At 35.0% G+C, this 23048-nt stretch overlaps 1 protein-coding gene across 1 annotated transcript in view; it reads left to right on the forward strand.

The window, feature by feature from the left end:
* The first annotated feature begins 1151 nt into the window (after positions 1–1151).
* The window catches only part of IL7 (interleukin 7), a 39745-nt gene continuing 17848 nt past the window's right edge, over positions 1152–23048 (forward strand). Inside the window, exons 1-2 of the mRNA XM_031946233.1 lie at positions 1152–1293; positions 13373–13512. Of these exons, the coding sequence (XP_031802093.1) occupies positions 1227–1293; positions 13373–13512 (207 nt within the window). The 5' untranslated portion in view covers positions 1152–1226. The remainder of the gene's footprint in view (positions 1294–13372; positions 13513–23048) is intronic.

Below are 23048 nucleotides of genomic sequence, written 5' to 3' on the forward strand. Positions count from 1 at the left end.
TTTACACACATTTAATTCAATTGCTAGATGAGGAAGCTGAGACCACATAGTAATGGCAGTTAACTCTTTCCTAAATCCCATAACTAATAAGTAGCTAGAATTATAATACAGAAAGCCCAACTCCATATCCAGTGTTCTTTCCAACACTCCGTTATTAAATATTTAATAATCAGATCTTCTGCCCCCCCCTTCAATCAAGAAGCATTTATTAAGTGCCTATTATGAGCCCAAGAAAGTGCTAAGTGTTGGGTTTGTAAAGAATAAAATAATCCCTATTCACAAGAAGCTTCTAAACTCAAAAACAAAGTTAATAAACATCTCAATGATTCAATTAAAGTTAATTAAGATAAATTCGTATTTGAGAGAGTTGTCTCCGTTCACGTTATTTTGGACTAAGATTCTTCTTGAACTAAAGATACCCACCCATATGTTCTGAACGAGACAGAAATCCTTGCAAGGCACTATAGCTATTAGTGGATACAAGTACATAAGTCGGCATGTAAAATGATATTGTTTAAGGGTGGAGAGGAGGGTGTAACCAGTTCAGTCATGCAATCCTACTCAACCTTTCCTTTTTACTGGACAGCTTGGGAATTCCCAAAGCATCAGCATCAGACTGATATAGTAGACATCTGTACCACTTAGGATCCCACCCTTGCATGCTGTGCAAATAGTTTCCTTAGCCACAAAAAAAAAAAAAAAAAAAAAAAGTTACCCCAAGTCTATAACTTCGTAGTATTTAGTTAATGTGATAAAGGTCATCTGGAAAGACTGACCCGGATCGCTCTGATTCATAACGGGACCATCCCTTTCCAATGTCAACAATTTCTCCTGGAGTTAACGGCTTGGAAAGTCTCCAGAAGTACTCAGACTACGAGAGGAAAGACTCTTGGTGTAAGGGGCAGAGAGAACAGTGTAAGAGAGAAGGGAGCGGGCCGGGGGAAAGATGTCCCAGAGATGAACCCGAAGTTTACTCCCTCAGAGCAAGACCCAAAGTAGAAACTGAAAGTAGACCGCTGGCCTGGCACACGGAAGTCACGGAAAAAGCAAGCGAAGCCCAAGCCCGCTTGTGGCGTGCACCGCCTCCCCCCGCCCCCCTCCGGGATGGATGAAGCGGCGGGCGCGGCGTGGGTGAGACGAGCCAGCTGTAGAGCCCGTCTGGCCCTGTGCACACTCCCGGGAACCTCGGCGGAGGAGGAGGCGGAGGCAGGCAGCCACCATGGGCCATGAGACTCTGCTGCCGCCAACATGACCGCAGCCGGCTCCTGCAGCGCACGCAGACCATGTTCCATGGTAAGCGTGACAGGTACAGCGTCCCGTGCACCTCGGGGCGCCGAGCGGATCCGCATAGCCCCTACCCCAGCCACTGGTTTTCTTTTGCAGCCCCACCTTGCACTTTGCACCCTCCCGGCGCCCAGGCTCTCCCGCTCCAAGCTGCTGGCTCCAGCGGGCTGGCGTGCGTGCGAGGTGCAGCCTCTCGCACCTGGGGCCGCGCCTCCCTTGGCGAGTAGCAAAGGGCAGCTGGGAGCTGCGTCCGGCGGGAGTTCGCTCCTCCTGCACGGAGAAAAACTGCGGGCGCTCCCCGCCCCTTCAGTCGGGTCATCCTCCAGCCCAGTCCCTAGTCCAGCCGGCAGACCACCCCCTCTCTTAGCCCAATCCCCGATCCCGGACACCGAACACCCAACACCGAGACCAGTCTCCTGTCCCACTGCGCCCGTGCCTGCTTACTTTTTTACTGGCACCCGACAAGCAGGGAGGGTGCGTGTAGCTCTCCGACTGCTCAGCCGAAATGAAAGCGAAGCTCCCCTAAGGCGCCTTTTTAAACCCCACTCCGGCAGGTCACTGGAAAATCCCGGGTTTTTCCCCTAGTGGAATTGTGATTTTCTTGATTAGGGCTGTACTTGGCTCGTGCTGCCCGGAACCCAGCCACAGACTCGTAGTGGGGGCAGAATCATGCAGAGTTCTGGGTTTTCCTATAGATCTACTTTGGATAAAGAGTTAGGCATGAATCAAAATCGGAATTACAAGCCACCCCACTGCCACCCCTTTCCTCCCCACTGAAAAAGAGAATGGATTGAAGAACCGAGAGGAGATTGGATAAAACTAGCAAAGAATGAATCCAGGCTGTTTATTTTCTGTGGACAGCTGTTATGGACTGTGCAAAGGGCCAACAGGTTTATGGCACCCAAAGGAGAAAGGGCAGGGAAGAAAGGAAGGTGAAAGGAATAGCGCTATACTGAGGGAGTGGAATAGTTTAAGTGTCATAACCCTCAAAGGAGAGGATGGAGGAAACGGACAGAATGAGGCATAGATCAATCTCATTTTCTGGATAGAACTTGAAATCAAAATTGCACCCCTTCTGATTTTACAAATAAATCCAGTGACAAAAGGTAGGTCTGTGTTTTGGGGGATGAGGAGACTCTTTGATGTGAGGAGGGAAGGAGGGAGAGAGGAGGAGGGAAAGAGAGAAGGGGAGGAAGAGAGAGACAGACAGACAGACACAGAGAGACAAAGAGAGAGAGAGATCTCTGAAATCTTATTCTGGGGAGGTTACTTCTACTGGAATTAGAAATTTATCATCACCTCAATTCTCAGCCTTTTCTTAAGTCTCCAATAGAATTTTCTGCTGACTGACCCCCAAATCCATCTGTGACTTTAACTCCACGGTAAAATAGACGGGAAGAGGTTAAAATATCTATTGTGGTTGCAAAAATACCAGCCATATCTGTATTTAGTCACATATAAGTTTTTTTTTAATAGCTAAGAAAAGTTATATGTCTAATAAAGAGAATAATAGAAAATGGTTTTCAATACTATTTTTACCTGCTCTTAAAACTTAGGAATAATTTGCAACTTAAAATTTCTTGTTTATTTTTTTGACTTAAGAGGTAGAAGGGGAAAAACCAAGAAGGGAGGTAATTTGAGGATATGGGAATGTGTTACCAAAAAAAAAAAAAAAAAAAAAAAAAAAAAAAAAAAAAAAAAAAAAAAAAAAAAAAAAAAAAAAAACAACAGAACAAAAATTTTAGGAAAGAAACTGGAAAGGATGACAGAGACACTGCAGCTGGAAGAGATACAGGGAACTGGAAAAGATGACAGAATAGAGTTGTTCATAACACCATACAAAACAATAATTTGGACATTTTTTGTTTGGACAGGAAAATGAAAAAGAGTATTTCATGGGATTCTAGAATAGAACAGTTGGGAGGGATTTCCCTCAATGTAACCAGGCTCACATATTTCAGACTTTTGTCAAAGCACAAAATAATGTTATTTGAAAAAAATTATAAAATCTTTTCTGAAAGCAAGTGTAATAAAAAATGATGCACTTTAGGTAGAAAATACTTCCCTAAAATTGGGGCAGATATTTTGTAACATTTGTTGTTTTCTCTTTTTCTTTTTTCTTTTTTTGTGTTGAAGATGGTATCAAGTTTTTAATATAGTAGATGGATAAGAGCAAAATGCAGTTAGAAGTACTTAAAATTACACTCTTTTCTTTCTTTAAGCCATTCCCAACTTGAATGACTCACCAATATACCCTTTCCCCCATAAAAAAAAAATCCTTCACTACTGTCTGTTATTTTTGCCATTTAAGTAACTGAATCAATGTCAAGGATGAATAATGACACAAGGAAAAGAAAAGGAGGCTACAGAGAGTATGGAGCAAAACGTGGGATCAGCCTTCTCTTCATTTGATTCTTGATCTTTATAACTTAGTCTCACAAGGAATAGGTAGTATTTAGACACTTAATTGTGCATAATACTATTTCATTATCTATGGTTTAATCTCCTTTAATGAACTTTGCCTTTGGAAAGATGACTTCATGCTGAATCGTTCATGTAGGAATTTTGGTAAAGAATGTTGATCTTAGAATTAAGAGTACTCAAGTTCAAATATCACCTCTGGCACAACCTTCTGAGCAAGTCATTTCAAACTTGCTAGACCTCAGTTTCTTCACTAGTAAAATAAAAGGATGGCTTGTGAGCTTCTTCTAGCTTCAGATCTGTGTTTGCTGTGACTTCCTAGCCCCAAGATTTTTATCCCTTTGTTGTGCATAGAGTATATAGATCTTCTGGATCCTAATGCCAAACATGGAAAGAAAACAGTTGTTTGATTTATTTATGTCTATATATTCAAAGTGACATGACATGAATGCAAATGGACATGAAAAAGAGAGGACACAACTCAGTTTATGAGCTCAGATGAGCTGCACTATGGATTTATAGCACATTGGTTCCATAGATTATTCAGGAGCCATTTTTAGAATTATAAATTACTAAAACATAAATCTGGAAAATTTTCTGTTTGGTCAGTTTGGGTATGTTATGCCCCTTGGACTAATAAAAACAAAACAAAACAAAAATGTTCTTGCAGACAGATAAGAGTAAATGTAGAGAACATGTTTCACAATAGGTTTTGAAACAAAGGAGTTCTAGTGAAATGCCAAAGAATAAAGGGGAAGGCTAGCAGATGGGAAGCATCATCAGCACTATGGGGCGATGGTACAAAGCAAAAAGCCCATGACTAGAATATTAGAGCATCTGAAAGACACCACAGCTTAGTAGATAGGGTCCTGGAACTGAAGTCAGAAATTCTATCAGCTAGGAACCCTACTTTTATTTTCAGGAGCTGCAAGGAAACTCGTCAACCAGAACAGAGTTGGTTTCCAATTTGTAGGTGGCTGGAGCCAATCAGAGAAAGCTAGAGTCAGGAGAGTCAGAGATCTAACACAAGTTTAATTAATTTCAAAGAGACAAAAATGCTTGCAAGCAGTTCTCCTGAGAAGAAGGGCTTAACATGCTGGAGAAAAGCCAGGGTTTTTAACCACGAAAAACCACAGTGGGCTGGACCATGATGCAGTCATTTTTAGGTCTTGATTAGCAATGTGGACAATGCAGGCTTTCCTGAGTCCATTTCCAAGTTGATTGATTGTATCACAGTAGAGGATGTGAAGTACAGGAGAGTTAGCATGATTCAGTTCACCTAAGTTACAAACAGTAGGGATTGTGAGCATATGAAGATGTGAAGATCCTTAGGAAATAGAGGAAGTTACCTTAGTGAATGCCTGATGCTGGTTAAAGCAATACCACTCTGCCAGAGGGTAAGATTAACCAAAACACAAAAGATAGTTGTTATGCGGAGCTCAGGGCACATGCTGCTTGTTGAGCCTTAGCTCTGGAAAACAGTGTCTCCAAAATATTTTGACATCTTACATCTGAATACACACTTAGTGATGAGTGAGCCTAGAAAGTAGAGGTAGTCTGCTGTCAATTCGTATCCATTCTTTAAGATCACAGGGATGACCAGAAACTATTTTAGATAAATCATTTTACCTATCTGGGGCATAACTTCCTCATCTGTAAAATAAAGATGTTAGATTACATATAAATAGATTATTATAATCTTTTCAATATATTGCAATATTTTAGCTAGTATTTTATTTAGGATTTTGCATTCGTAGTCATTAATGAAATTGATTGATAATTTTTGTTTTCTTTTTCTACTCTTCCTGGTTTAAATTTGGCAGGATTCCTTTTTTAATTTTTATTACAAATAATTTAGCATTGGAATTAGTTGATCTTTAAGTGTTTGATAGAATTCACATGTAAATGTACTTTTAGGAAGCTTATTTATGGCTTGTTTAATTTTTTTCTAAAGTAGGTTTAGATATTCTGTTTCCTCTTCTGCTAATGTAGGCAAATTATATTTTTATAAATAGTCTTCCATTTCACTGAAGTTGGTATTTTATTGGCATATAATTGGACAAAATAACTTCCTATAATTGCTTTAATTTTTATCTTTGTTAATGATGTATTCATCCTTTTATGTTTGATAACAGTGATTTGGTTTTCTTCTCTCTTCTTTAAATCCATTTAGCCAATTGTTTATTTTATTTGTTTTTTCATGAAAACAGCTCCTATTTTTATTAATTCAATTCTTTTGTCGATCCTCAATTTTATTAATGTCAGCTTTAACTTTGGGATTTCCAATTTAGTGTTTAATTGGGAATTAAAAATTTGTTCATTTTTAAATTAATACCCAATTCATTAATCTTTCTCTACTTAATTGATGTAAGCATTTTCCTCTAATCACTGCTTTTGCCATATCCCATAGGTTTTAATATGTTATCTCATTATTGTAATTCTCTTTAAGAAATGATTGTTTCTATGATTTGTTCCTTAACACTCATTCTTTAAGATTAAGTTGTTTAATTTCCAATTACTTTTTAATCAGTGTTTCTTAAAATCTTCACTGATTTATGATCTGAGAAGGATACTTTAAATATTTCTGTTTTTCTGCTTTTAACTATAAAATTTTTGTGTGCTAAGATATGGTTAGTTTTTGTAAAGTTACCATAAATTTCTGAGAAAAGATGCATTCCTTTTTATTTCCATTCATTCTCTCCATATAGCTTTCATGTCTAGTTTATCTAAAATTTTGTTTACTCCCTTCTTCCTTTTTTTTTTTTTTTTTTTTGTTAGATTCATCTAGTTCTAAGAGGGGAAGATTTAAGTCCCCTACTATTATAGTACTACTATCTGTTTTCACCTATAATTCATTTAACTTTTGTTAAAATTTAGATACTATATTATGTGTTATTTATAGGTTAAGTATTGATATTGGTTCCTTATCTACTAGTACCTTTGATCAAAATGAAGCTACCCTGTTTATCTCTTTTAGTTAAATCTACTTTATAATTTATGCCATCAGAATTGGCTTTAAGAGAAAAATTTTAGACATATTCAATTTATGGTGAAACTTCTCCCACCTCATTGAAAAGTCAAAGGGAAAAGGGAAGGAATAAGCTAAGCAGAAGGAAATACAGAAACTGTGAGGGAAAGGAGTAAGATAGGGGGAGGAACTCTGGGGGGGGGGCGGGAAGGGATACTAAAAAGGGAGGGCTGTGAGAAGCAAGTGGTGCTCACAAGTTTAATACTGGGAAGGGGGGAAAGGAGAAACAAGGGAGAAAAGCATAAACAGGGGTTAACAAGAGGGCATGTAATACAGAATTGGTAATTTTAACCATAAATGTGAACGGGGTAAACTCCCCCATAAAAAGGAAGCGATTAGCAGAATGGATTAAAAGCCAGAATCCTATAATATGTTGTTTACAGGAAACACCTGAAGCAGGGAGATACATGCAGAGTAAAGGTAAAAGGTTGGAGCAAAATCTGCTATGCTTCAGGTGAAGTCAAAAAAGCTGGGGTAGCCATCCTGATCTCAGATCAAGCAAAAGCAAAAATTGATCTAATTAAAAGAGATAAGGAAGGGCACTATATCTTGCTAAAGGGTAGCATAGATAATGAAGCAATATCAATATTAAACATATATGCACCAAGTGGTGTAGCATTTAAATTCTTAAAAGAGAAATTAAGAGAGCTGCCAGAAGAAATAGACAGCAAAACTATAATAGTGGGAGATCTCAACCTTGCACTCTCAGAATTAGATAAATCAAACCACAAAATAAATAAGAAAGAAGTCAAAGAGGTAAGTAGAATACTAGAAAAGTTAGATATGATAGATCTCTGGAGAAAACGAAATGGAGACAGAAAGGAGTACACTACTTTCTTTTCAGCAGTTCATGGAACCTATACAAAAATAGACCATATATTAGGACATAAAAACCTCAGACCCAAATGCAGTAAGACAGAAATAGTAAATGCATCCTTTTCAGACCACAATGCGATAAAAATTACATTCAACAAAAAGCCAGGGGAAAGGAGACCAAAAAATAATTGGAAATTATTTTATAATTTAGTTTGCGATCATAATTAATACATTTTTTGCATCAGCTAAAGTATAAATTCTACTCTAACTCTCAATTTTAACTCTGTAGCTCTCATTCTTAAATGTGTTTGTTAGAAACAACATATTGTTGGATTTTTATGTTTAACCCATTCTGCTATACATTTCTGTTTTATGGAATGAGTCCATATCATCCACATTCAAACTTATAATTATTATTTGAGAATTTCCCTCCACCTTATTTTTACTCACTGTTTTCCTTTTCAGCCTCTCTTTTTATACTATGCTTATTACTTTCTCCTTTTTCCTTTCCCTCATTCATTTAAAGTCTTTAAGGATTTCTTTATATTTCTTCTGGATCTTTTATATCTAATTTTTCATTGAGTTTAGTCTTTTAGTTACAAATGCCTTAAAGTCTTTCAGTTCATCAAATGCCTGTTTGTTTGTTTGTTTTTTTTCCCATTCAGGATTATACTCAACTTTGCTTGGATACAACCTCAGCTCATTTGTTCTTTGAAATATAATATTCAGAGCTCTATTGTCTTTTAGTGTAGAAGCTACTAGGTCTTGTGAAATCCTGATTCATTTTCTGCAGAATTTAAATGTGTTTTTTTTTCCTTGTTGCTTGCAAAAATTTCTCTTTAACCTGGGAATTTTGAAACTTGGCTATGACATTTCTATAACTTTTCTTCCTGGCATCTCTTTCAGAGGGTGAATGGTAGATTCTTTCTATTTCTATTTTGCTCTCTTATTATAGAACATCAGAACAATTTCCCTTAATAATTTCTTGTAATATATACTCAGATTATTTTTTATCATAACTTTCAGGTAGTCTAACAGTTATTATATTGTCTCTCCTTGATCTGTTCTCTACATCAGTTGTTTTTCTAATGAGATGTTTTAGATTCTCTTCCAGTTTTTTTGGGGGGGAGGGGGTTAATTGTCTTATAATGTCATTTGTGTCCACTTGCTCAACTCTGGTTTTTCTTCCTTGAGATTTCGCATCTCTTTTTCCAATTGATTTACTTTTTCATAATTTTCCTTAGATTGCTTTTGCTTTTATTTGATTTTTAAATTCTTTTTGGGGGAGAGGGTAATCATTTGATGTTACCCTTTTAGGTAGTAATAACTTTTTTTACTTCACTATCTTCCTCTGAACATAAACTCAAATCTTCTTTAACACCAAAATGGCTATCTGTACTTGGGTTCTTTTGCTTACTCATTTTTATTTTTATTGTTTTATTTTTAGCAACTAAGTATCATCATCTTCATCATATCATCAAGTTTTAATCCCTGTTTGTAAGTGATGTTGCCCTAGGTTCTAGTCTTCCTTACTGTTGTTTTCTGAATTCTGTCTAGTGGTTCATGCTCAGGAACTCCTTTCCTCCCCTTTCAGCAACAGTTAGGGTTCCAGCCATATTATCTCCAAAATGTTCCATTCATCACTCCTCTCGGGCCACAGCCAAGAGGGATCACATCTGGTAGGCACAACCAGACCTGATTCTCAATTCGGGGCTGGGGGTCCCTGCATCCTCCCTCACTCAGTCTTCTGATATTCCTTGGTTTAAAGTTTCTATAGCTGTGATATAAAAGTTCATCAGATAAATTTTTTTTAAACTGTGTATGAATTGAAAGTTGAAGTAACATTTCTAGAGACCTAGTCTGCTTCCCTCAGGGCCTACTGTTTGTTAATTCAGTGGTGTTGGACTAGAAGTGTTTACAGTATACTCTGCTAAAACAACTGCTATTACCCCTTTATTTTTGCTGTCCTACATTCAGTTTGTTTTGCTTTTCTGTCTGTTTATGTAGAAAATTTAGAGAGCATGGAAATTTCTAAATTACTTTTCCATCTTCCCAGAATGCCTCTTAGATGATTTCTTAGGTATTTTTCAGTTCAAAATCTGTGATCCTATTAATATATTTCAGTGAACACATAGAAATATAAATAATGCCAGCTGATTGAGCAGGTAGAATAGGGAGTTTGAGAAAAAACCTATATCCCCTACCCCAAATTTGCCCAAAAGCACATTTTAAATTATGAAATTAATGTCATTCCTTTTATTTAAATATTGCTCCCTACTAATTCCTCCAGAGGTATCTAAGTGAATAGAGCATTGACCTTGGAACTGGGAGGATCTGCATTCAAATATGGCCTCAGACATTCTCTGTATGACCCTGAACAAGTCACTTAACCCTGTTTGCCTTAGTTTCTCATCTGTAAAATGAGCTAAAGAAGGAAATGACAAATTACCCTAATACCTTTGCCAAAAAAAAAGGGATCACAGAAAGTAATTAATGGCTGAAAAAACTCAACAATTATTGAATTGAATACAAGCCCTTATTGGTTTTACAAAACCTTTGATTCAGTTACATACTCATGATTCTTTTAGGTGATGCAAACATATAAAATAGATTGAAGTACAGTGAAAATACTAGAATATTAACTACATGGAAAATTGCTCTTTTTGATGCATACCTGCACAATAATGAATAAAGTTAAAAAATAATCAATATGAAACATGGCATTTTTTTCCCAGGAAAAGAGTTTGAGCCCATTATAGTTCTACCTAAGCCATAATCCATTATCATCTCTAAATAAAAGTAAGCAACACTTTCAAAGTAAAAAAGGGAAGCAAACAAAAACATTACTAATGAATTACTTGATGCACATGTGTTGGGGTTCCAGATCAGTATCCTGAGGGGTAATCTTCCCTTACAGGCCATCAAATATTAGAGGTCAAGGGAGACTCCAAAATGTTGGGGTTACAAACCAGTATTGTGAAGTGTCTTATAAAAATTTCAGGCTTAGAATCATCTCTAAGTGATGGAGCAAAGTCTATTTTAATAGTAACACCAATTAAAGTGGGCTAAATTCCAAAAGAAGTTAGCAAAGAGCCTGGAGAAGCAAATAAATTTCTATAAGGAAAAGTAAGAGAAACCAAGTGCTTTATGTTGCTGATATAATTTTATAGCTTAGAGGTAGAGTTGAGGAGTGATCAAGTTCTTACTTTATGCCCTATCTATAGTTATATGGGCAAAACTGGGGGATGGGTAAAACCTTTCAGAATATGTTCTTAAGAAGTGGCAGTTAGCCAATTTTATACTACACCTGCATTAACTTTAAGCACTCCATTATTGATTCTGATTAGTTTCAGGAGCCCTGTTATCACTGGCCAGCTGGCTTTTATCTGACAGGCAACAATCTTTTGAACTCGGCATCCTGGCCAAGTGAAGTGATATTCCTAAGGGAAGAAATACATTAGCCTAAGGACTGTATTACACCATTCCCAAACCCAGGTAGCCATGGGCTATTAGTATATCACTCCTAAAGGCTGCACCACATCAATAGGTAATTGACCTAGAACTAAAGGGACTTCATAATTATCAGAGATGGGATTCTTAACCTAGGACTTCTGATTCCAGAGCAGAAAAATTCATGGATTCTTTAAAAGGGAAATTTTAAATGGCAGGAACACCTTCAGCCAATTTTTCTGCTGGATTCTACCCTGCTTTTTAGCCAGTTCTCACAGGAGTAATGTTTAATTAACTTCCATGGAATTAATGATGCTGGAAAGGAAACCTGGTATTCCAGATTTCTATCCCTCCTAGGCAAGACTTCTAGGTGTTGGCTGTTTATATATCTGCCTAATGGGTATACCAATTTTTACCTTCATGAGTGATCTTCCCTAATGTTCAGAAAGTGCTTGGAGATGCCTTGTGGGAATCAAAGTGTGGTTACCTGGATTGATCTCCAAGGTAGTGTAACCAGTTCAGATAGCAGAAACATTATTTTCAAGGTGAAATTAAGGGAAGAATGTTATCAGGCCTGTTCTCTCATGTACAAATGTGAATAAATGATCGATTGCTTATCATCAGACTGGAAATGCTCTGTAGTGATTTTACTGACATATTATTCCTAGAAGATTAAAAAAGACAGAAAAAGGAAAACTTGACTGCATACAATTGTTTTACTCATCGTGATTTTTATATAATTTTTCCAATAATACAAAATTTACTTTTTTATTTGAATTTGTCTTTTTATTTATTGTTCTGAAAGCCATTTCAAAGTATAATAATATATTGGTGTAATTGAATTGGTGCAGTATGTTTAAAGACTCCAAAAAAATTGATTTTCTCATTGGTTTGTTTAAGCTTAATGGCCCATAGGATTTTTCATGGATTTTTCATTAATTACTGATTTTTTTTAAGGTCAAGTAAAAAATGCAACAAGTTGAACCAAAAAAAAAACCAACAAAAACTCAGATTTATTAATTAAATTATTAAGTTACCGATTTAAATAATTATTAATTAAATTATTACTTATTATTATAATTATTAATGAAGATTAATTCATTAAGATGATTTCTAAGGGGATTCTTTTAAATATTAGTCAAATTAAATTAGATAAAAATTTAAATATTAAATACTAAGATCCAGTAAAACAATTTCTGCAAAGTTCTCACCTACAGGGCTCAATACTAATGAAAAGGGATATAAACTACATTTTGCCCTGTTCAAAAGATGAGAATGAATGATGGGGGATTACATTTTCAACAAGTCCACAAAGTTAGTCATGCAATCCCATATTTTAATGGGAAATTATTTATAATTTGAAAGGAAACAGTAAGCAAGATCATCTCGGGATAGTTTTAAACAACCAGACAATTTGATTTTTTTGTTCCACTACTAACAGAATTTTTTTTTAAGCTGCATACATTTTTAACAAATAATTTGGGTATCTCAATGGATGGAAAGCCAGGCTTAGAATCAGGAAGACTGAAGTTCAAATTCAACCTCAGACATTTATTATCTATATGCCCCAGGCAAGTTGATTTGTCTGAGTGTAAAATGGGGATAATAATAGCACTTAGCTTCCAGGATTCTTGTGAGAGTCAAATGAGATGATAATTGTAAAGCACTTAACACAGTGCCTGGCACATAGTAAGTGTTATAAAAATGTCAGTGACAAGTCTGAATTACTATGATATTAAATATGTTGATATTATATAATACTATACATATATTTTATGCAATTCTGAATTTCCAAACTTTTGTGGTTTCCACAATACTCCCCCAAAATTCCCATTTAATTTCTTATACCAACCTGCAGTATATAGAAATTGCAATGCAAAAATTCACAATGTGAAAGGGATAATTGTGTATATGTGTGTATGTATATACATGTATATATGTATGTATAAACAGAGACATTGGATGTTTATATATACATATGTATATAGCCATGTATAATATGCATGTGTATATATACACATCAATGTACATGTGTTCATGAATACCAAAAAAATCTAAAAAGACTAAGCTAACATTCTATCCCTAGAGTTAATCCTTCAATTTCAGATAGTTATCAGATTCTGAGAAAAGCAGTGATTGCCTCACCTCTATCACTTCTACTCAAACTAGTCAGTTAATCAGAGTAAACTGCCTAATTGCAGTGAAAGAAAGCCGTATTCCAAAATGACACTCTATTCAAAATAATAAAGTTCTCAAAGTAAAGAGAACTTTATGATCTCTACCGATAAAGATGAACTTTTACTTATTAAAAATATATTAACTTCACTTGGATTATATTCACTTGATAGAATTCTTATATGATCTTGAATTTAGTTTTTTTTAGGTCTATCTTTGGAGTTCCTTCACTGATCCTTGTTCTGTTGCCAGTAACTTCTTCTGATTGTGAAATTGAAGATAAAAATAAAGCGATAGAAGAATATACACATATCTTACATGTCAACATTGGGAATTTGGTATGTAATTGTTTTGTCTTATTTTTATTTAATAATAATTTTTAAATTGGTCTTAGACATTAAAAATGTGGAGGTATACATTCTTTTGCAAGTAGGTGAAATATATATGACACAGGTTAAGTTTGCTGTTATTAACAATATACATGAATCTACACTTGTTATTTGGTAGTAGTCCTATTATTTTGTTGTGAAAATTAATTTAGAGTAAGAAAACCAAACTCCTAGTTCCAGGCTTGAAGGCCAATTCTATAAATTACACAACACTACCTCTTAAGTTGATTATAGTGAGTAAATTCTTTTGTGATAAATGTTGTTAGCCTCATGTAACCAATTAATCCTATGCTTTTTTGGATTTTTAATGTTGCTTGAATTACATATCAGAGTATCATAAATAAGTGACTAGATAGACAGATGAATGAAAATGCATTTCTATGTGCTAAGAAATGGAAATACAAATTTAAGTAACACAGTTTTCTACTCTCAAGGAACTCACATTTTAATTAGGGGCAATAACACAGAAAAGAAAATTCATGATAAAGTGGATGGAAAGATCCATTAATTCTAAATGCAGGGGTAGTGGCAGACAGCAGGTCAAATTATAGCAATAGTTTAAGAGGCAGAACGGAAGGTAAAGCCTAGAAGACATTAGGAAAAAGTGGCAAGGCATATAATAAGGCCGAATGGTCCTCCATCTTCCTGGAAGGAATAGAGTTTGTAATTCCCACCTCTTCTAAACTATATTAATAGTAAAATAGCTTGAAAGTTTCTAGTTGGATCCATCCAGGAAAACAGTCAAATGATGAAAGCAAAAGCTAGGAGTGAGTGACTACCAGTGCTATAGACCTTTCATCCACTCGGCCATCCTGGATAGATTTTATTCTGCAAAATTTCAGTGGAGCCATATTCTCATTAATTTGGGTACTCTTTCTTCTTTCAGGCATATAGATTTCATTAGTCTTCCATGCCATCTTAAATTCTTAATACTAAATTATTCTTGACCTCTCTATTGACCACTTTTTCTTCAGAATAGTCTTTCTGCTCTGGGTCTTCATAACACTGCTCTTTACTGGTTTTGTCCTCCTTTTTTCTGATCATACCTTTACACTTTGAGTATCCATGTCTTGCCAACTGTAAGACATTCAGAGACATTCCAAGGCTCAGTCCTGTGTTTTTTCCCCTTTTTTTCTTTATACTCTCTCATTGAGTAACCTCATCAATGCTTGTAGCTTCAATTTCCACCTCTATTCCAGTGACTTCTGAATCTATATGTCTAACTCTAGTCTGTCTACTGAGTATTAATCACACATTTACTTCTGCAAACTGGACATTTCAAACTGAATGTTTCATAAGCTTCATAAACTCAACACTCCCCAAATAGAACCTTTTCTTCAAAACCTTTTGAATTTCTCCATTACTCACAGGAGTACCATCATCCTGCTAGTTATTTAAATCCGTAACCTCAGTGTCATTCTCAGCTCTTCATTTTCATTCATTCCACATATCCAGTCACTTGCCAAATCTTATCATTCCTATCTCCACAATCTTTCTTACATAAATTCCTCTTCACCAGCCACACAAATGACACTCTTGTCCAAGTTTACATCACTTTTCACATGGACTATTGTAATAGTCTCCTTTGGTTTCTGTACCTCAAGTATGGTCCCACTCCAATTTATTGTACACACATCTACTGAACTGATTTTCTCAAGGTGAAGTTTCACCATATTATCTCTCTCATTATAAATTTAGATGGTTCCCTATTACATCTAGGATCAGCTATAAATTTCTGTGTTGGACATTTACATTTCTCCATTACCTCTCTCCCTGATATCTTTCAAGTGTGTGTATATGTGTGTGTGTGTGTAGATAGATAGATATAATATATAGTGTATAGATATATAAATACATATATATATTTAAGTTTTTTTCTTCTGTACACATTGAAGTTCAAACCTATCCCCTACTTTCTCTTCTATATAAACAGTGCTTCTCCATCTCTGAGCCTTTCCACTGGCTCTTCTTCATGCTTATGCAATGTACTCTTCTAACCCTACATCTCCCTCTCACAATCTGTTATTTCCTTCAAGACTCAGCTTCTATATGAAATAAGTTACATGATATTAATAAATTCTTGTTGATTGGCTGCTTGATCTACTGTGTAATTCCCCTCAACATCTTGTCACAAATTCTCCTTGGAAGATTCACTCAATAGGGTACTAGACTTCCTCTGGGAGTTTAAATACATTCAGACAGCATGGTGTTAATTTCATTAAGCCTTAGAATGTTACAAAGCACCTCTCTGTTAAATCTCTAGTTCCCACAGAAAATGAGTAATGATTGTGGGTCCAGAATTTAATAGAAGGAGGAAGTCTGCATTTTCTTCAATAGTTCAGGAATCTGTGACTTTGGTGGTGTATTCACTCTCATCCATGACTTTGCAATGGTCTTCAAATGATGTCTTGCTTAAAAATTGAATCCCTTGACATAATGACACTCTTTTAAATTATTTATTTAGATTCTTGGACAAAAGAAATACCTGTCCATCATCGGACCTATACTGAAAAGCCTTTTCTGTTTGTCAGAGTATTCCAGAACACAATTAGCCTTTGATGACATGAGGACAGCTCCCTAGCACTGTGAATCATCAGAAATGGGCTTTAGTGGCAGATAACCAGGGTTACATATGAGAAATGCCCTTTGCTCTCAAATATGCAGTTTCTCCTGCCATAATAGCCTCATCTTTAAAACGTCCTTGCTCATCTAGATTCTGTGTGCTTTGAACTATGGAATGTGATAATCTCAAAAAAATCAAAATGGCAGGTGACTCAAAATTCAATAGAAAGATTCATGGTGGAATATTGTCATACTTTACACTCAAGATGTAGTGTGAAAGACACCATCAAGTACATATAAAAGAAGCTGGATCAGAATTGGTTACAGTGGACTCTTAAGATCAGTGAACATGGTACAGTGGGAAGGGTTGAGTCAGAGCTTATCTCTGGTATTTTCTATATGTGTGAAAATGTGTTAGTCATTTCGTCTTCCTGGCCTTTGGATTCCTCACCTCTACAATGAGAGGAGTAAACTGAAGACTATGCAGCACTAAAGCTATAAACCTTTTTCTATAATAAGTTATTTATTAAATTGACTTGAATATCACAATGTCAATTCATAAGGATCTTGAAGTCTGCTAAAACCTCCAGTTTTTAAGGTGAATTTGTTATCTATAGCCCATTTCCTTATCTTATACTTGTGAGGTGATCTCTTTGAAATAGATTGTAGGAAAAGAATAAAAAGGCATAAGAATGAATTGGGATAGTGTTTAGTTAAAGGAATTCCAAATATTTGTCCTGGAGAAAGAAAGATTTTGTTTTAGGGATAGTAAATCAATAAATACATTAAATACATAAATAAAATATTAATTAGTATATAATATGAATAAATAGATAAATGGATGAGCAAATAAATAAATGGATAGATAAATGCGAAATCTAGTTGCTTCCTATTACTTCCAGGATTGAGTCTAAAATCTTGTTTGGTTTTTTAAGTCCTTTACAATATGGTTTTTCTTAGTTTTCTAGCCTTGCTACTTTCTATTCCTATTCACATGTTTTACAATTTATTAACATAATCTTTTTGTTTCTCATACAGAACACTACATCTTAATTCTTTGTCTTTCACTCAATGTTATCCCGTGCCTAGGATGTTCTTTCACATCTGTGTCTCTTGGCTCAAATCTTACTTTTTGCAAGAAGTCTTTCCTAATTCCTCCTACTGCTTATGCCTTCATCCAGATTTAAATTCACAAAGATGAGCCCTCTTAATAACAAGCCTGGCATTCTAGCCAGGCCAGCCACCTAGCTGGTGGCCACCTAGCTGATAGATAAACAGATAAAAAGAAAGAGTGAGGTCTATGTTTATACACATATATATGTTTATGTAAATATATACATATATATATTTTATATAAATGGATAGATAGATAAATAGATGAATGGATGGATGGATGGATAGATAGTGTTTTGCATGTTGTTTCCTCCCATTAGAATGTTTTCTCCTTGAGGTCCAGGACTACATGTTTTTCTTGCCTTGTGACCTCAGTGGTAAGTAAATAATATATATCTTCAAGTATTAGAACAGTGTTCATCTGGAAAAGAGGTTAGCCTTGACCCTATTGATCTCTAAACTCACAATAAAAGTTATAGAAAAAGAGATTTTGACTTGTTACAATGGACAGTTTCCTAACAAGGAGAGCTGTGGAAAGTGGAATGGGCTGCCTCAAAATGTAATAAGCTCTGACTCAGTGGATATCTCTAATCAAAGCTGTAATTTAGATTGTGAAGGATATATTTACTATTCTTTCTTCTTCTGAAATCCTGGATAATGTTACCATAAGCATAAAACATAGGATTAAGATTAAAGAATATTTTATGCCATAAACATTGATATCATCCATCATTGTGTAGGTTTAGAGCCATTGTTTGCTTTCTTTCATCAAATCCTAAAGTACTAACTGTACTGTGTGTATTTGTGTAGGACAAGGCTTCTACCACTGGGAATCGAGTAAATGAAATGTAAAAATGTTAAGATTTTTTTGTTTCTTTTTTTTAAGCACACAAGGAAAATATATAACTAAGTGATTAGACTTTATGGAACATATAGTACTTGAATCATACCTCAAAGAAGGGGAAAAGTTGGATAAGTACTAAGGCGGGCTAGATTAACAGGCTAGACTTTTCCACATCATTGCTAGAAGCCTTCTTCACAATGAAATTGCTTCTACTCTGGGGCCTTTTCTTTCTAATAACTGAGTCCCTCACTTGGACACTATAATTGGCTACTCCTAAAACTATAACTCACACATCCTTGGTGGTGAGATTACCTTTGATATTCATCTGGAAAATTCAAAGTAGCTCAAAACAAGTCATTTAATAACAGTATAGTAAATATCATTGCAAAATATTCTTTCATAAATCTGGGATATATTATTTCATAAACATATATAATGTCCCTAAGAAGAGTGAGAACAAACTTGGAGTAGTGAGCCACACATGTAGGGAGATCCCTGTATCCAGAGTAATTTATGGCTCTGGGGTATCATTCCTCTTTTTATGCTTCCTGGAGCTCCTGATTGAAAGCAGCTTTTCTGCTAGGTAGACTAATCAATCTAGCTCACTAAATTTGCTTTCTGAAGCCTGACTCTGCATTTCCAGAGCTAGTTCGATTTTGAATTCATGACCTGCTCTCTTATCTGCTGCTAAGGAGTTATAGTCCTTCAAAATAATACCTCCATTAAATCCCTGCCTCTCGATGTCTATGTCTGTCTGAGGAACATGCATCTTTTTATTTTTTTCAATTTTTTTTGTTAAAGAAAACATAGATTTCCTCCCTCTTCCTCCAAAAAAGCCTTGAAATAAAAAAGAGCATGCTACAATCTTATTCAGACATAATTAGTTCTTTCTCTGATTATGGATAGCACGTTTCATTCTAAGTCCTTCAGTGTAGTTATTGTCTTGATGAGAATAATAAAGCCATTCACAACTGATCATTCCACAACATTGCTATTACTTTGAACACAGCCCATTTCACTTTGCTTGAATTTGTGGAGGACTTTCCAGATTTTTCTGAGAGCATCCTGCTCATCATTTTCCATAGAACAATAATATTCCATCATAATCACATATCACAATTTATTCAGCCATTCCCCAACTGATAGATATCTCCTCAATTTCCAATGCTTTGCCCTGAGAGGAGAGCTGCTATAAATATTTTTGTACATATAGGTCCTTTTTCTTTCTTAAAAAATCTCTTTTGGGATTCATATCTAGTAGTGGTATTGTTAGGTAAACAGGATATATATGATTTTATAGCATTGTGGGCATAATTCATGTCATTTATCAGTTGGGGAATGACTTTTTAAAAATAAATTTAACTCAGTTTCCTATAAATTTGAGAAATGAGACCTTCATCAGAGAAATGCTTCAAAATTATTTTCCCAATTACTATTGCTAACTGCTTTCCTCACCCCACTCCCCTTTTATTCTGTTCTTTCTCTCCTTTCATCCTGACCCTCCTTAAAAGTTTTTCACTATTGACTACCATTCCCTCAATATGTTCTCTTTTCTATCACCCTTTCTTCTTCCTGTGTTCTCTTCCCATTCTTATAAGTGTCATCTTCCTATGTAGAAATATAAACACATTTAAATGTTATTGAGTCCTTTCTGATATCCCTTTCCTGATTACCATTTTATGTCACTCAATCCTGTTTGCCTCAGTTTCCTCATCTGTAAAATGAGCTGGAGAAATAGCAAACTGTTCTAGCATATTTGCTAAGAAAAACCCAAAGTGGTCACAAAGAATGGGACATAATTAAAACAACTCAAGAACAGCTGAAGAAAAACTATTCCACAAAGCTGCCTTGAGCCTGAACACTATTAAATCATTTTAAATGACTTCAGGACTAGCAGACTTAAATACTAAAAAAACTCAATGGATCTGATCAATTTTCAATCTTCTAGTCTCCTAACCCCCTTTCCAATTCAGTCAATAAACTTTTCACACTTCATAACATGGACATATATAATCATATCAATAATCTCAGCATTTATTTATTTATTAATTTATTTTAAATACACATTGCTTTATGAATTATGTTGGGAGAAAAAAAACAGTGCAAAAGTGAAAAACCATGGGAGGAAAAAAACAAAACAACAATAACAAAAAAAAGTGAACATTGCATTGTTGAATTATATTCAATCTCATAGTTCTTTTTCTGGATGCAGATGGCATTTTCTGTCCAAAGTCTATTAGGATTGTTTTGAATTACTGAACCACTGAGAAGAAACAAGTCTTTTACAGTTGATCATTCCTGCTATTATCATATACATTGTATTCCTGGTTCTACTTGTTTTGCTCAACATCAGTCATGTAAATCTTTCCAATGCTTTCTAAAATCAACTTGTTCATCATTTTTATAGAACAGTAATATTCCATTATCTTCATATATCACAACCTGCTCAGCCATTCTCCAATTGATGGGCATCTACTCATTTTCCAATTTTAGCTACCACAAAAAGAGTTGCTACAAACATTTTTGCACATGTAGGTCCTTTTCCCTCCTTTATGATTTCCTTTGGATACAGACCCAATAGAAACACTATCAAAAGGTATGCACAGTTTTATATCTCTTTGGGCAGAGTTCCTGATTGTTCTCCAAAATGGCTGGACCATTTCACAACTCCTCCAACAGTGTATTAGTGTCCCAGTTTTCCCATATCCCCTCCAACATTTATCATTATCTTGTCATTTTAGCCAGTATGAGGTATGTAGTGGTATCTCAGAGCTGTCTTAATTTGCATTTCTCTAATCAATAGTGATTTAGAACATTTTTTCATGTGATTATAGATGGCTTTAGTTTCGTTATTTAAAAATTGTCTGTTCATATCCTTTAACCATTTATCAATTAGTAAATTTATCAATTTACCCCAATACTTCTGATAGTTGCCCTTGTGCTTTCTGTAACTGCTTCCACTATGGGAATGAAGAGGAGTGGTACAGAATCACACATACAAAGAATAACTACTTCTCCTCACCCTGACTTGATTGTTAAGTTATTCTCCTAGCATTGTTCCCATGATGCTGTGACTGTGAATCAATATATGTCACAGTGTTCAAAGAAGCAAACTTTGTAGATGATATAAAAGGAAGAGAGAGGTATGAAGATTGCGAGTAGGCTGGGGTGCAGCATATGGTCAATGATTACTTTCATTAGAAAATAAATTCCTAGGGAGTAGACTCTGTTTTTGTTGTTGTTATTGTTACTGTATTCGCAGGGCTTAGCACAATCTCTGACACATAATGAGAACTCTTGATACTCTTGAATTAATAACAGTAGCAAAAAGGTATTAAGGAAATATATCCTTAGATAAGGATATGGGCAGTTGTGAAGAGGAAGGATTAGCAAATGTACTCAATAAGTATCTCATTAGTAAAAGACAGTAAAAAGACCTAGAAGACAACCTCCCAACTTCTACTTTAGGTAGACCTTTTGTGGATGATGTACAGAAAGACAGGAACTGAATTAAATGCAAAGGTGTAGCACGGTGGTGATCAACATCAGAGTTAATAAACATGTGGTAAGCTGGCCACACTAGTCTAAAATATAATTGGAAAATATTTAACAAAATAAATAAAAGTGTAATAGAACATAGATTATGTTAATATATGGTTTTTCAAGTCAATATATGGCTTCAGGGATGTTTGTATATGGTTTTTCTCCTCCAAACTATTCCTATTTGAGTTTGATACCATTGCTTTATACTATTAGTAGCAAGCATATGAATGGATCTGATGAAATATTGTTCTGAGAATCATACTTTAGTCCTCATTTGGAAGAGTATAAAATAGAAAAGGGAAGAATGCAAGCAGGGGAAAAATTACTGAACATAACTCAATCCAAGGAGCCAAGCCTTTTCCAAGTTCCCCTTCATTTTTCATTCATTAAATAGATATTTTAGTATTCACTGAATAAATGCTTATTAAGTATTATGCTAGGGATTATTAGAACCACAAAAATAAACAAATGTAGTTCCTGTTGTAAAGAATTGTAATTTTAGTAGAGAACATCAAAATTACATACAAGTAATTACAAAAGAAAGAAATTTAAATTACATGGTATTTTAGGATCTGTCAAGCTATAAAAGTTCTGTGATTCAGTGATTCAAATGTGGTAAGTAGCATAATCTGAAAAGAAAGTAATGGATCAAGAAAGTAGAAATTTACTCTTTGGGCCTTATATAATTTTAATTTAGACTATAGTGCTAAGGAAAGTACAGGCAGAAATAAATTTATATGCCTTAAATGTCTTCCAAGGACAGCTAATGGTCTTACGGAAGTGACCTGAAAACTGATTTTGATGCAAAAAAAAAAAAAGAAAAAATCAAGCTCAGTGTTAAAAGAGGGCTTACAGAAAGTCACCCCCTACATGTTATTCAATACTTATTTTGTATGGATTAGGGGTTCTTCTACCTTTTTGTGTGTATCATGAGTTCTTTTAGCAGTATGGACCCCTTCTCAGAATAGTGCTTTTAAATGCACAAAATAAAATACATAGTCATAACAAAGGAGACTATAATGAAATGAAGTTCTCAAAATACTTTTTAAAATAAGCTCATGCACCTCACTTTGAAAATCACTGTATGTTAACATTGTCATGGAATCATAGAATTTTAAATTCAGTGTTTGTATGTATGTATATTTGCATATTTATATATATATATGTGTGTGTGTGTGTGTGTGTGTGTGTGTGTGTGTGTGTATGAATAATATAAAACTACTAAGATAGATAGATCTATATAATTGGTCATTTCTCAACTCTTTTATCCTAGCTTCCAATTTCATCATTTAACTTAAGTGACTCTTTCCAAAGTTACCAGTTATCTGTTAATTACTAAATGTGATGAAGCTTCCTCACTCTCTACAATGCTTGATACTGTCTGCCATCCTCTCCTTCCAGACAGCCTTTCCTTTTTGGGTTT

Source organism: Sarcophilus harrisii, chromosome 1, assembly GCF_902635505.1.
Source record: "Sarcophilus harrisii chromosome 1, mSarHar1.11, whole genome shotgun sequence".
Lineage (NCBI taxonomy): Eukaryota > Metazoa > Chordata > Mammalia > Dasyuromorphia > Dasyuridae > Sarcophilus > Sarcophilus harrisii.